The sequence below is a fragment of the Copadichromis virginalis genome, linkage group LG18, assembly GCF_057382275.1.
Source record: "Copadichromis virginalis isolate Kocher_CV1m ecotype Utaka linkage group LG18, C_Virginalis_male_GT1.1, whole genome shotgun sequence".
NCBI lineage: Eukaryota > Metazoa > Chordata > Actinopteri > Cichliformes > Cichlidae > Copadichromis > Copadichromis virginalis.
Window position 1 is genome coordinate 34,201,988 of NC_140635.1, and position 15,328 is coordinate 34,217,315.

Here is a 15,328-nt window from a genome sequence, read left to right on the forward strand (position 1 = left end):
TGGGGAAGAAGAATACGAAAAGTGAAATTGAGAGCTCCAGTAAACAGCTAACAAATGCAAGTTCAAGGTTTGGAACTGATCTTTTATCTCCTTTATTTGAAACAGGATAATGAGAAAACAGGCCTCGCCTAGCCGTGAAACTGCTTGTCACCCAACGTCCAATTAAAAATGGCTGTAAACAGTTCATGCAGTACTTTTGTTAAACCCTTGAATTAAAGCTGAAAGTCTACACTTCAGTCACGCTTTGATTTAAAATTCACTGTGGCGTTGTACAGAGGCAAAGTTACAAAAACTGTGTAATTGTTTAAATGCTTCTGGGCCTAATCATATCAATCCAGTTCTGAGGCTGTCTGTCCAATGTGGGCATTTTTATACTTCAGACAAATATTAAACCCTAAATTCTGATAAGGTCGTTTTGTAATCTTTTGCCCGCAGCTCAGCTTTATGACCTTCATGCAGCTGCACGCATAACTGAACACAACATAAAGGGATGTAAAGAAACACTGCCAGAGAAAGGCTTTGAGGCTACTTTGTGTTACAGAGAAGAGCTTCTAGGCTTTACCTCTTCAGACCAAGTGGTTACTGATGAGAGTTAAAAAAAACAAACAAAAAAAACGTGGCCCACCAGGCTGAATTTTAAAGCCCAAATTATGCAAAAGGGACTAGTAAATATGTGGTTGCTAAGCTTCTGTTTTTACTACTATTGTTACCAAATAAGCTGGCAGGAGATCCGAGCAGTGTAATGTTTGGCTAGAGCTAAAAATGTATATATGCAATACAATTACTGTACCATACTTATGTAATAGTTCAGATTAAAAAAACACAGGGGACATCTGGTAAATGGACTGGATGGATCTAACATTCACACATCAATTTACACTTTGGAAATGCAGACTGGAGAAGGCAAGGAACAAACCTCAAACCTTCCTATTAGTAGATTACTTGCTCTATCTTTTGACCTACAACCACCCTGAATACAAACACATATACCCTAAGAAGGGTAAGGACTGAATCCTACAGATACAACCGATGAGTCCTTAAAACTGGCACACTAAGCCTTGGTAAAATTGCGGTGTCCATGTGCATGCTGCAATCGTAACTTTTTCATTTAGACTATCTGGGCTTATTTCCGACAGTAAATCTTGCATGAAACAGTTAAACTGGAGGATGGGGAAGACCATTCCCTTCTCATGTTTCTGCTGTTTTATTTATTTTAGAAATATTTCTGATGCTGCAGTTCTTGAGGCTGACTTTCTGAAGTACATTTTAAATGTTAAAAAATAATAAATAATTTTACCACTTCCTGTTTGTTAACTGGGCTGTCAGGAAAGCCATAATATCTTTCCACTTACACTAATGTTTGTAAGGCTAGAAAACACACACACACACACACACACACACACACACACACACACACACACACACACACACACACACACACAGTAATTGATTGATTAATTGCAATCTGTGTACCACACAGTCAGAATTCTAACTGGTTTGTAAGGGATCAATTACTTATTTCACCAAATATAGTATATACACACACAAAGGCATATTGAGTGTGAGAGCAGCTAACCTGAAAGACAGGATTAGGGATGGATATCGAAACCCGGTTCTTGTTGAGAACCGGTTCCCACTGTTTCAATTCCTTTGAATTGTTTGGCAAACGATTCCCTTATCGATTCCAGTCGCCCTGAATGACGTTGCCACATTGCGGAGCGTCATTTACCTGACAGGAAACACGGCACCTAAGCGGCTCAAACGTTCAAAAGTTTGGTTATACTTTACGAGAACGGACGACAACAGGGCAACTTGCAATACTTGCAAAGTAGATATTTCATTTAAGGGAGGAAACACTACGAATATGCAAAAGCTCACAAAACACACGATGACCTTAAATGAATGTCGTGTTTTTAATTCCGCTCCGGACTCGTGAATCTCAACCCAGCAGCAGCGGTAACGTTTGCACGTCCTCTCCCGTTAATGCGGCAGGTAAATAATCAACTAACAGTGCATATTATGTTAGCACGATCTGTCTTATTACAAACCTGCCATTACTGTGCATTTAGTGACCATGATGAGAGAGACAGGCAAAGTCCCAAAGCTAGGTGAGTGGCTCTATCAGATCCCAGGAACAACATCCGAGATCTCTGTGCAGAAGAGAGCAGTCCTAGGAACAGCAAAGGCAGTGCACAGGACCCTCAAGCTCCCAGGCCTCTGGTAGAGGACCTGAGCTTGAAGGGTATACCGCCCACAGGGGTGAGAGGGGAATTTTTTATAGCTTCATTTAATGTGTCCACCTGTCAAAATGAACTGTTACTCGTTTATATCTTCAGATATTATATTGACGGTATTTTAAAAAAACGCTTGCTTTATTCTGGCAGATAAAATGCATTATCCATTCCCTCTGATCCATGTTTAGTCACTGTTTAACAGATTCAGCTAAGAGCATGTTTTGTTTCGATAAATTTGCAAAGACTGAATATATCACAGCAACATTCTAGGCTTACTTTAAAATAACTTTCCCTCAAGATAAAGACATAAAATGTGCCAAAACCATTCACTTGACATTAATTAGCTAATTAAATGTCTAAACTGGAGGCAAGAACTCGAATCTGCTATAATTAGCTGTGTTCAAAAGTACAAGTTTCTTTCTTTCTGTTTACTTTCTATTGGCCACAATCCTGTTCTTTTATGAAAAATAAAGAGATGCTGGAAAGTCTAGTAATATAGTTTGATTTTCACCCATTTACTTGACATTTTGAAGTGGTTCATGAATTGTGATTATATGTTTTATTGGTTAATGCCCTTTCATTTTTTCAATCAGCATTTGGCTATTTAATCTTTTGTTTAGTATGAACTTTGTGCTGAGTGTTGACATAAAAACAAAATCTCTCCATGATCATCTGGGGTAAAATTGTCCAGAAACATTTTCCTTCAAAGACCCTGGTAAACTGGTCATCTCAAGAGAATCAGAACACATAAATGTGCACTAACTAACAGTAAAATGGATTTTAAATTCACAATCACCTAACCCTTAGGCAGCTGAAGAAAAAATGTACATCCAAAAAAAAACAAACGTTTCTTCTTCACTTTCTTCTTTGAGAATTTTGGCAGAAGTGAAATAACTTTACACTTCTTTCACAGGAAGAGAGATATGAGCATGTGCAAAGTTCAAAAACAGGCGTGTTGGGTTAACTGTTGGTTCAAAATGATGTGAATGAAAATGTGAACGTGTTAGCCCTGTGATGGACTGGTGACCTCTGTCACTAGCATCCCTGAAACACTTTTTTAACCATATGGATAAGTGCTAAGGATAGAAAAAAGGGGCAGAGAAGATTCTGTGTCAATATAAAATGACAAAAACATAAAATCCACTTTTGAAATAGTCCACTTAAAGAGCACTTCAAGGAAGAAACAGAGCTAGTGATTGCCTGCACAGTACATCAGCCAAGAGCATGCGATGTTGCAACATTTTAGAACAGCATTTTAAAGAAGTTTGAACATTTGAACAGCAAGCTGAAGTAATTTAACAGAGCTGTAAAAGAAGAACAGCTGGTAGATACAAAAATCTTTGCAGATAAAAAAAAGGAATTATTTTTAAAAAATGAAGATGCAGGAAGGAAGAAGACAAAGTCACACCTATTTGTCTGCACAAAAGACAAAGAGAGTCTGTACATATTATATGATATGACAGAGAAAAATGGTCTCACTAAAAAACCCCATGCACTAGCCAGTGCAGATCCCTCTCACCTGTAAATCTTGTATCTGGTAGAAAATCCCTGCTGGAACCTCTCTCTGAACTCGGTGTACTCAGGACACCTGTGGAAAGGGCCCTTCTCTGACAGCAGCCAGTCCAGCTGCCCTCCGCTCTGCCTTGTGCTAAAACCCCATGGTGAGGAGCCAGAAGGGGATGTGGAGGAGGAGGAAGATGACGAAGATGAGGGGGACGAAAGGGATCCATGCGGCACCTTTCCGCCATGTCCCCCGCTGCCCACCTGTTCAGCTTGGGTAGGCCACGGCAGCCATAATAACATCCACGGCAACCATAGGAGCATCAAGGATGACGCCAACCATCTAGCAAGGCAGGCGGAGCCATGGGAGCACCTCTCTCTTCTCATTGGCCAAGGAGTCGCCATGGTCCCAGTGGTGATGTACTAGGGCACCTGGGACCGGCATTTCTTCTGACAGTCACCTCCCGCTGGCCTGAATGAAACGGAGAAATGATAGCATGCTGAAACATGTTTTGTAGTAGGAAGGAATTTCTGTTAATTCATAGCTTGTTGTCCTTGACAGACATTGTTGTCCATATATTGTGATTATGAAGGCAGCATAATGCCCCTCTAAGTGGTGTTTACAAAGTTAATATCAATCAAATCAGTGAGAGCGTTTTCATGTCTACTTTGAATGTTGACATGAAAGATATTCTGTGCACGTCTAAAGACACACATAATTATTATGAATAACCATGATCAAATACTAAATGGAGGTTTGCTGTTGCTCATACAGGGAAGTTCAATTATCATGAAACTGCATTTACTGCAGTGCTAATTGAAACTGTCCTTCTTCTTAAATGTGGACAAAATCCAGATTGTGTTTCCTTTGCTTCTGTATATACTTGGCCACATAAACATATCTTATATCTGTCTCTTATAGCTGCGTTGACCACAAAGGCATAACATCTGTTTTCACGGCCTTAGAGCAAATCAGCATCACTCCTTTAGTCCACATGGTGGTGATAATAGATCAGAGGTTGGTGAGTAATTGCCAAAAACCTTTCATTCTTGGAGTTCGGTTTTAAAAGCAGCATGTGTGACTAATAATGTCCATAGCAACTGCAAAGCCTTATTGTCTTCCTGTCATCCACACAGATCAGGGCTCATGCTTAAACACGTGCATGTTATGCCTTCCACCATTACTATGGGTGTGAGAAGTTCCTGTTGCAAATTTTTCAAAGGTCACAGACAACAGAGGACTTTCTGACATACTACTTCAATTGAGTTTAAATGAGTTAATACAGAGAAATTGCACCTTTTCAACATCTGGCTAGAATGCATCCCTGATTTCAATCCCTCTTTTAGGCCTCGGCAATACCATTAGCTTTTTTTGCTATGAGAGCTATCCAACCCACAAAAGATGCACAAGTGTTTGAGTGTGCTTAAATGCCTACACATTAATCTCACAATTAGTTTTGATATATACATCACTAAACCTAAACAAATTTGCTTTGGTGTGGAAATTATCAACTTATTTTTATAATAGCTTTACTATTTCACCACTTGCATAGTGTAAGAATTTGGTTGTTAACAGTCATGCACAGTTTGTTTGTTTTTTTCCATATCAAAATATTTCCATTTTTATTTGTTTGTTTTTGGTTTTTGGTTTAATCCTTGGTATTTCTTGGGATTTTACTATCTTTGGTGGGTGCTGAAAAAAGTGCCTAATGGAACAATTGGCACACAGTAACAAGTGCTGTTTTGTTTGACACCATAATGGGCTTCAGGAACAGTCTAGCGACTTCTTAAAGGTACAGAAACATACGGTTTCTTTTTCTGGTAAATAGATGTGGAAAAGGGCATGTGGAATTTCGTGTGAGAATAAAACTTCAGGACGGGATTCAATTCAATTCAATTTTATTTGTATAACACCAAATCACCAAAGCAGTTGCCTCAAGGTGCTTTATATTGTAAGTTAAAGAACAAGAAAGACAGAGAAAACAAAGAAAAAACTCCAACAATTAGGAAGCACTTTGGCAACAGTGAGAAGGATAAACTCCCTTATAACAGGAAGAAACCTCCAGCAGAACCGGGCTCAGGGAGGGACAGCCATTCATCTCCTTGAAATCAATGTTTAAACTTTTCATCATTAACATTCATTAACAGTCATTAGTGCACATGGTCAAACTTCATGACATTAATTTTCAGACCTTCTGTCCTCAGTAATAGTAACCCACATAGCAAAACTGGTACGGCCCGGATCTGGCCCACGCAATGTGCTTACACGTGACCCGCAAACAATAACGGCCCTTTGGTGGACCAGATCTGGTTTCCTAGTGGTGGCCCACACATTTGCCAGCACAAGGCCAGTTGCAGACACACTGCTGGCCCAGAACAGTTTCAGCTCTGGCCTCAGATGTCAGCCTAATGTGTACCTGAATCAAGCCATGTAATAACAACATGTGCAAGAACATAATAGCGCATAAGGAACAAGACAAAGCTCTGTTCAGACAATGAATGGACTGAATCTTATACACCCCTTTATCTACTCTCCCATTTTAATCAAAGTGCTCTATACAACATGCCACATTCACACACCTTCTCTAAACTGAGTGCTTCCTAACTACATTTATACTCTTGACATGCAGACTGGGGAAGCCAGGGATCGAACTACTACTATTCAGATCAGTAGGTGATCTGTTCTACCGCCTCAGCTACAGCCACCCAGTGGAAAACATGAGTAAATCCTCACTAGGTTTTGGATAAAGTGTACACTCACAAACCTGTCAAACTTGCATTTGAAACATTGGCTACCACAGCCGTATAGTATTGCAACATGGCATTTGGGTCTTCTAACTAAAATAGAAAAATAGGAACATAAATAGTGCCTCCATTGCCAGACCTGGCCCACATCTGGTTGACAGACACCCTTCCATGACACCAGTCAGTCAGAAGTGCCAGCTTGATGCCAGATCCAGGGTAGACCTGTTTTCTATGAGCCTAGGCCACATAAACCAATCCACAATCGGGCCAGATATGGCATGCCGTCACATAAACAGTGCCATCTAAGCCAGGCCTGGCCCATATCTGGATGACACACCTCTTACCATGCCAGAAGTCAGCCAGCAGTGCCGGGTTGACACCAGATCCGGCCCAGACCTGTCTGCTATGAGGGAATGTATGACTGCAGATTCACTTTGGGGGACACGTGTTTGCAGCACTAACACTCACCTAAACCAACTGTGGGAATCTTTTAATCTCATTCAAGTCTGTTAACCTTGATCTTGTTTTGTCATGTGGTTTTATAACATAGATCATCCTGTAATTGTGGATAATGTTTTAACTCACTTGTATGTTTTCAACCTTTGGTCCCTACAACTGTAGGAGGTTCAGCTCTTCCACAGATACACTACAACACTACAGCTCTTTCCTCTGCTGCTCACAATCTGGGTGTTCAAGAACTCAGTGTTTCTTTTCATGCGTTCTGTACTTGTGCTTTCGATTAGGCTCCACCACTCAGAGTGAGATTTAAATCTTATCCCTGGCTTAATGAATCTGTTAGGGTTGTCAGGAAAGAGAGGAGAGGTGAACACAGCTGGAGGAAAGTTCCAAGTGTCATTAGAAATTAGCCTTTTTCTTTGTGCATGCTTAGTTTAAGTCAAATTATTATACCATATCTTTTCATTTCTATGCAGATGATTTAAAACTGTATTTACCTGGAAATCACTTTTCCATATGAAGGGTCAATAAGTGCATTTTCATTTTTTTGACTTCCCACTGTTAGTTGAGAGATTAAACAATACCCTGTGCTTTTAAACTCTTTTTATGAAAAGCAAAAGAAGACGCATCAACAATTTGAAATGTTACCACTTTAAAAACAATTGTTGTCAAGAGCAGCTTCTTTGAGCTCAGAACAATCTTGACACTAAAATCCTTTTTAAAACCTTCTGATCTGGAAAGGGTTGAGCATGCCTTTGGTACAAAACTAAATTACTGGTATGACACCAAGGGCACAAAAACTCTGCATCCACAGGAATAAGGATTATCCCCAGGAAGTCCTTATTGGACTGCATATTATTTCGATTTACTGCCATGATTCAGTGTTAATGCAAAAAGGAGTGTGACATTTATGCAGTGAGGTGGAAAGAAAAGGTGTGGAGAAAGCCTGGTCGTTAAGTGCATTTGGATTCAGCAGAAAAAACATGTTTCCCGAGCTTGATATGAAATTTAGGGTCCTTAGCATATTATACAAGTGCAATATCATGGATGCTGTATGTAAGATATTAAATGTGAATGATATCAGCTACAAGTCGAAATCAGGTAAAGATGTGTTTAATCCCATAGTAAAACAAACCGTTGCACTGATCACAAGATGTAAGCAGCAAGGAAGAAATAATACAGTTTTGTATTTGCACAGTTTCTTCAAGGGATTGATTTTTTTTTCTTTTGACTTGTTGAACATTGGTCTAAAAGCTAGTGAAGGATAAAGCCTCTCACTTGTGTGCTATTGCCTGTGCATTTAGCCATTCATTTATATACTTTATGAATTATACAGAGCCACACAATGAATCTGACCCAGGAGAGCTAGGCGCTCTGCAAAAGCAGCTTTTGTAATGGTGCTAATGTGATTTTAGCTGAAATCTTCCTTTCTGTAGACAGTTCAGTAAAATGGAAGTATTTATTACAAGCCAAAAGACACCGCTCACAAGCTTTGAATAATTTCTGAATGAAACATTTTGAAAAAAGCATCATTGCTGTCATCCAAGCACTTGATATTTGAAATTTAAAACCACAGATTGGTTTCATAACACAGCTAATGTACAAATAAAAGCTATTTTGAAATAGCCTTGAAAATGGAAACATGGGCTTCTAAAATGAAATGGATCTCTGCTTTGTGACTCTGTGACCGTATTTTATAGTAACTTTTTGAAGGACTGAAAGCTAGTAATGCATCTGATGGGGATAGTCCCACGACAGTGGCATGCCTGACTGCTTTCAGTTTCTTTATGATTTGTGTGTTTGGACAAGCGTGTCATCACCTGCCTCCATACAGAATCGTAGGCATTAGCAGTGTAGGCCACACGGCAGTTCAAGTGTGATTTCCCAGCATCTAACACCAAACAGCTCTTTCTAATGTGGCTTTCATTTATTCAGCCCAGGAGAAGGCAGAGTGCTTTGACACTGTCTTTAAGGTGACACTTTGAAAAGACTTCACAGTGCCCTTCAAAAGAGTCGAGGTTTGCTCTTCATTTCGGCGGTAATGACTAGCAGGACCGCCGGGTGGAGTCTTTAGGGACAAATCAGCATTTCAGAACGGATATGTAAAGCAGCGGAGGAGGTGCTTTAAGTGGATTGGGATCTCAAGTATTCCCTGTTTATCTCACAAACAAATTAGAGAATTAATTTCACGTAGATAAATGCAGGCTTAGACATGAAAAAACAATACTCAGGGTACTGCATTTTTAATTTTCACCCACTGCACCAGGAGATTACTGCAGTTTGAAAAGGCAATTAGCAAAGTCATCTGTCAAACGAACGTATTTATACAACTAAAAGCAGGATGAAAACTTGATGAATAGGATAGTCTGCTTATGCTGTTTCTTGTACCGTTTGGCCCAGAGGTAAAGCCGGTGTGCCAGATTTCTTGTTTTCTTATGTCCTGAGAGAGGTCCAGTTGTCTGTTTTGAAACGAGTCAGTCAAGCATTCTGAGCCTGAGTGCCTGTTTGAAAAAAAAGAAAGAAAGAAAAGAAAAGGAAAATTCTTCTATATAGTTAGAGTTACAAACGTAACTAATTCCACTGCCGACTAAAGAACAGTCCAATAGTACAGATTTTACAGGTAAGCATAAAGAGCGGTGGGGAAAATACTTACAGTTCAGTCACAACCACTGCAGTGAAATTCTGATTTTTGTTACAAACTACTGTACATTGGTTTCTGTTGATGGACCACAGAGATTTTGCACAGCAGCAGCAAGAACAGATCAACAGACCATCAGTGCAAACAAATATGACACTGATTAAGTCAGATATAGCATAAAGGAAGCAGCTGGTTTAGAGTTGGATTGTGTAGCTGTGGCTAGGTTAGAGAAGCTCCCTATATAAGAGTTGCTAATTGAATGTGAGAGCCTGCACCGAGGCGAGCTTGATCTGCCTAAGATTAAATATCTTTCCACTCCTAATAAAACTTACTGTTGTTGAAGGTAGCACAGTCACAATGCCACAACTGCACGGACACCTGAACAAACCCGTTTTTGTGTGTAATTCCATCTCTGTGCCAACTTTTCTGTGGATTATAAAGTGTCCTTTTTAGAACTGTAGTTTTGCTTCTATACGGTGGCCCATGCAGAGCAACCTTAGAACACTAGCAAACAGAAAAAGCACTTCAAAAGCACACAAAACAAAAAACATGCTGCACTGACACACACTGAAAAAAAGAAGAGGATTCATCGGTGTTGTGGGGGAGAAGAACACAGTAAGCGTCCTTTTCAGCTTGTCTCAGTACAATCCACAGCTGTTGTGTCCTTTTATTAATTTGTGAGGTTTTATTTCTTTCTCTTCTTTCTTCTTCTTTCTCCTTACATTGTGTTTTGTATGCTTTTGCAGTGTGTTTTGCTATTATGTGGTGTTTTCTTTGGTTGCACCGCATTCGACCTCTCAGGGCCGTCTACTATTGTAATATCCCTTTTTTGTTTTTGTTTAAAAAACCATTAATAAGCTATCAGGGCTTTTAAAAAAGCTTTGAAAAATAAACATAGTATTAAAGTATCGTACTATTTAAAAATGAACCATACCTTACAAAAAATAAAGTAACAATACTGTATATGAGAACACAGTAATAATGCTACAAATGACAATATAGCAATAATACTGTTAACAAGAACATAATGCTGCAAATTACAATACTGCAACATCAACGTAAACTTTTTTTTACAGTAGCTTACTGTCATCCAGCTACCACTGTAAAAATATACAGCAGCTCTTTTACTGTGATTACTGTGTTTACTGTGTATAACGAGTGTTTTGTGGTTTTCTAAACTGCATATCTGAATAAAATCTTACCTCAGCTGAATATATTGGAGTAATGTGAAAGAAGGAAGGCTATAGTTACTTCTCCAGTTACTGGTTGGTACCTGTTGCCTGTTAAATCAGCAGTACTGGAAAGTTAAAATAAAAATAATTTTGGGTTAGCAAAACCATGGCGATATTTTCATAGTCAAGCTGCAGAATGGAGAATCTTCTCAGCTTGTGCAGTTGTTTACTGGTACAAGAAAATCAGATCAACCATTGAACATGTCTGTGAATGTGTCTGTGCAATGCACAGTGTACAAGTGCAACGTACTATTCAATAGTTGGTATTGTTGTTTTTACTATGAAAATGGGGAAATGCAGAAGCAAATATCACTTAGTTCAATGTAACAGCCACACTGTATATGAAACTGGGGTAATACTTACAAGCTACACACTCTCTGTAGAATGTTTGACAGGAATATTCACTACACTGGTTATTTTAACAAATACCTACTACCCACAAATCACAAGGCAGATGACAGGGATAATGCTCAGGGACTTTGACTTTAGAGGATAGGTTTTGTTTCAGAAGTTCTTGGCATCAAAAGGCCAAAAGGGCACTATTTACTGTTTCCTTCAGTCTGCACAGCTTAGTCACTGTGAGACAACATTGCACTAGAAGAACAAATATTGTTCAGAAAACCAAAAAGCTATACAATAGTAAAAAGAATACCATCGGACACGTTGCGACTTGGCTGTACAACAACATTTTACAACACTTAAGTCTGAATATGTAAACAACTGTAATAGAAACGTCAGCGCAAATGATGTGCAGGACCAAATGAGTTTCATATTGGGAATTCTTAAGTACCCAGTAAGGTACAGTTTTATTACAAGTATGTCTAATATCCTGAAAGTCTGTTAAGATCTAAATAATCTTACGGTTTACAGTAATATTAGTATAATTATTAATTACATTTTGCATATGAAAACATGAATAGAGTAAGAGTTGTCTCTGCACCACGATCAGCTGATCAAATGTTTGACTGGTACTGTGTTTGTGGGAAAACAGGAGAAAAGGTTTTGTTTGTATACTGAGGAGACATTCTGTCATGTAAATATAATATATAATCACAACACATGACAACTTAATTAACTAAAAATGGAAAATGAACTTTTAGACACTTGGTTGGTAAGATCGTCCTTTGGTGAATTTTTATGAATATAAAGACAGCTCATACATACATGCTGGCAGTGATATTGATTCAGAGAAAAAGAAATGCAATAGTCTTCCACTCCAAGGAGCTGTGAGATTTGCCTTTCAAATGAAGTTCTGTAACTTCTTAAAACACCACCTCTCGCAGAAATAAGTGTTCGTCGTTACTGCCAGGCCTCCTCCTCCTCCGAGACTCACTTACTAATTATAAAATGCATAAAACATGCCGCAAATGCCAGCGAGACAATAGAGGGAAATTGTGAATTTTCAGCCCTGACATTTAATGTACGCCTTGCATTATTCACATACCCTTTGCGTATTTACCCTTCTCTGTAACCCAACCTAGAGGAGCGGAAGGTAAGTGAAGAAGGCATGGACATTTCGAATCCATATTGGAAGGAAAGGAGGGAGCCGCGGAGGATAAGGAGGGGTGTGAGGGCATCTAGGTGGAATGGAAAAATCGACCACGTCGCGCTTAAATAACATCTCAGAGATGACAGCAGAGTCAAGGGGGAAGGAGGCTTATGTTTATTGGATTTTTTTTTTTTTTTCATCCCATCTACTGGGCTTAGCGGGCAAAGAGTGTGCTGCTCTACTGTGTTTGCACTAAACTGGAGAAAAAAGGGGGAAAATGAGAAACATGGGGAAACCTGGGAAAGACAAGAGAGACTGGAAAAGGGACAGGCGTTCTCACAGGAGAACATTTATCTGGGAAAAAAGGCGCTCTTTGAGAGAAAGCAGCAGAACGTTCTCCTTAAACTTGCCACCTAGCTGCAGAGTGACCGAGGTAAAGGCTGAGGTGAAAACGGTTTGACCTCCTGACTCATCTAAGTAATTTGTGCTCCAGTTGGGAGGGCAGAGAATTATGGGAGGGAGCCAGTGTCCCAGCTTTTTTCCTTTTTATTTCTGAGTCAGACAAAATACAACTATCATTTTTCTCTGCAGCACTGAACCTTAATGTGCAGCAGAATTCATCAGCTCGCTATCTGTGCACTGCAATTACCACAGCTGGGATTCCTTATTGGATCTGACACACATATGTGTTTCATGGTCCGTTTGTAGCTGTGTGTGTGTGTGTGTGTGTGTGTGTGTGTGTAGAATCTGAGCTGGTTTCAGTCTGTGTTTGTGTGTTTGTGTGTGGATATGCTGCCAAGCACCTGGCCAGGCTCTTGGCAAACATTAAAGCAGGTGGAGGTCCATCAGCATTAGAGGCCAGCTGTATTCCTCAACCCCAGCAGCTCACTACTCACCTTTCAGCATTTATGCGAGTCAGCAGCAATAGCTGACCAGCTGCACACCTGCTCCTACCCTGCCTTGTTATTCGGGCTCTGAGACCTGGAGGAGGGGGAGGGAGTTGGGGATTTGGGGGGTTGTGGCAGCAAGAAAGCTAGCGGCGGAGAACTGATCCTAACAGAACAGGATGACAGTCAGAGAGATATAAACAGGGAGGTTAAGAGAGAGAGAGACGCAGAAGGACAGACAGATGAATACGATGGAAGAGACATAAAAGAGAGGAGGAGAAAGCCAGAGACACAGAGCAGCATACTTCTACACTTTGATGTGGGAGCTGAATAGTAAACACCGGCTGGAGTCCTGCGTGTACATTCACCAGACTGTCAGTATAAAGTGTGCCTATAGCTCTATCGCCTCCATGTTACCTGTGCTGAGATCTCACTCACCAACGTCGGCCTACTTCAGACTGCACCTACCTGCTTCTCACCTACACAGTAAGCCTGTCCTGCAGCAGTGGGAAGATATTATGGCAGTATGGCTAGGGTAGGGTTGCTTCTTTATTTAATTATTTTAGGAGCAATTGAAAGTCAAGCTGAACCTCAGCAGAATAACCTGGCAGCGTTCAATGAAATTAATATGGTATGATGCCTACCCAAATCTTATTAACGTGTAGAGTTACTTACAATACGGGAGCTGTTTACATGATTTTCTATGTAAGGCATAATATGCTGAAACGTTATTCCCCCTTTAAGCAAACTTCCATCTGACTGCCTGTATGGAAAGTATGGGAAGGTATAAGGAAAAAGTCAGCTTTAATAAAATGAGATTTATGCTCTAATACTGTTGCTCAAACACATTTCATAATTAAAAAAATAAGCAAAATATTATTTGTCAACATGAGAAGATATTTAGGACATAAATATTCTGAAATCATGGAACATGAAAATCCATCAAAGTCTTCCCACTCACCAAAGCCAGGCACTCACTGGGCTCCATATCCTCAGCATCTATTTTACAGACCTCTGCAATCTGTCCACATCAAATATGTGTCTTCAATTGACCTCTACTTTTCATTCAGTAGGTTTGTCTGTTTGCGTGTGTGTGTGTGTGTGTGTGTGTGTGTGTGTGTGCATGCTGTAGTTTTTAAAGGAGCTTCCTAACAATCCACCCCCCCCCCCCCCCCCCCCCCACAAAAAAGAGAAAAACTACATGATTTTAAGAAAGACAAATGCTATTCATCATGCACGGCCTAACGCCTACAAGTAGCTGTAGGAGGCATTCTCAAATCCGTCCCACTCCCTTTCTTGACTAACAAAAACTTGTTAACAGTCTAAGGACATAAGAATGATTATGGATTAAAAGAACAAACGTGACCTGCAGTTAAAAAGTATGTTGGATTAATCAAATGAGAACAAAGAGAAAGGGGATGTTAAAGGGCATCTGATTAAAAATAGAGAAAGCGTAATAATGTAATTGGCTTTTTCTCAGACTCCCAGTGCCTACAGGCTGAGTCGGGTTTTGAATAAGCAGGTGGTGGGAACTCCCCTATGCACAACACACACACCACACACACACAAACTAACAACCACACAACTGGATTATGAAGCAGCAGAGCCAGCAATAATGTCAGTGCACAGCATAATGCCGATAATGTCGGGAGACACACTCTGATGGCCTGTGGTTAGAAACTGGAACCCCTACAAATTATATGCTGTGTTGGCTTCCTGTGTGTGTGTGTGTGTGAGAGAGTTCATGTTTCTGCGCAGTACATTTTACATCCATGTGTGTTAGTGTGTGTGTATGATTGTCTTATCAGTGCAGTCTCTGGCCAGTTTCCAGCTAAACAAACAAACAGCCATATGGTCAATTAAGGCCCATCAATACCTCTGTTAACATCTATACCAGCTGATAATTAAGAAAACAACAGCCTGTCAGCAGCACGCTCTGCTGAAAGTCATTTTGCCCCTAGTTACATACCTCGCCCACTCTTCTGTGTTAGAAATGTTAGAAAATGCTGCTTTTGTTAACAACTTGCTCAGTATGACACACCGTGGCCGGCTTCATCCTCCCAGGCGACCCTCGTGGCCAAATATTGCGGTTGGTCTCCTTTTGAACCCCACTATGCACCTTAATTATTCCTCCCAGGTCTACCTGA

The 15,328-nt window shown here is 40.1% G+C and overlaps 1 protein-coding gene across 1 annotated transcript in view; it reads right to left on the reverse strand.

Moving 5' to 3' along the window:
- Nucleotides 1-15,328, reverse strand: part of brinp2 (bone morphogenetic protein/retinoic acid inducible neural-specific 2) — a 322,100-nt gene that overhangs the window by 211,839 nt on the left and 94,933 nt on the right. The window contains exon 2 of the mRNA XM_085438591.1: nucleotides 3,754-4,206. Coding sequence (XP_085294717.1) covers nucleotides 3,754-4,139 — 386 coding nt within the window. The 5' untranslated portion in view covers nucleotides 4,140-4,206. The remainder of the gene's footprint in view (nucleotides 1-3,753; nucleotides 4,207-15,328) is intronic.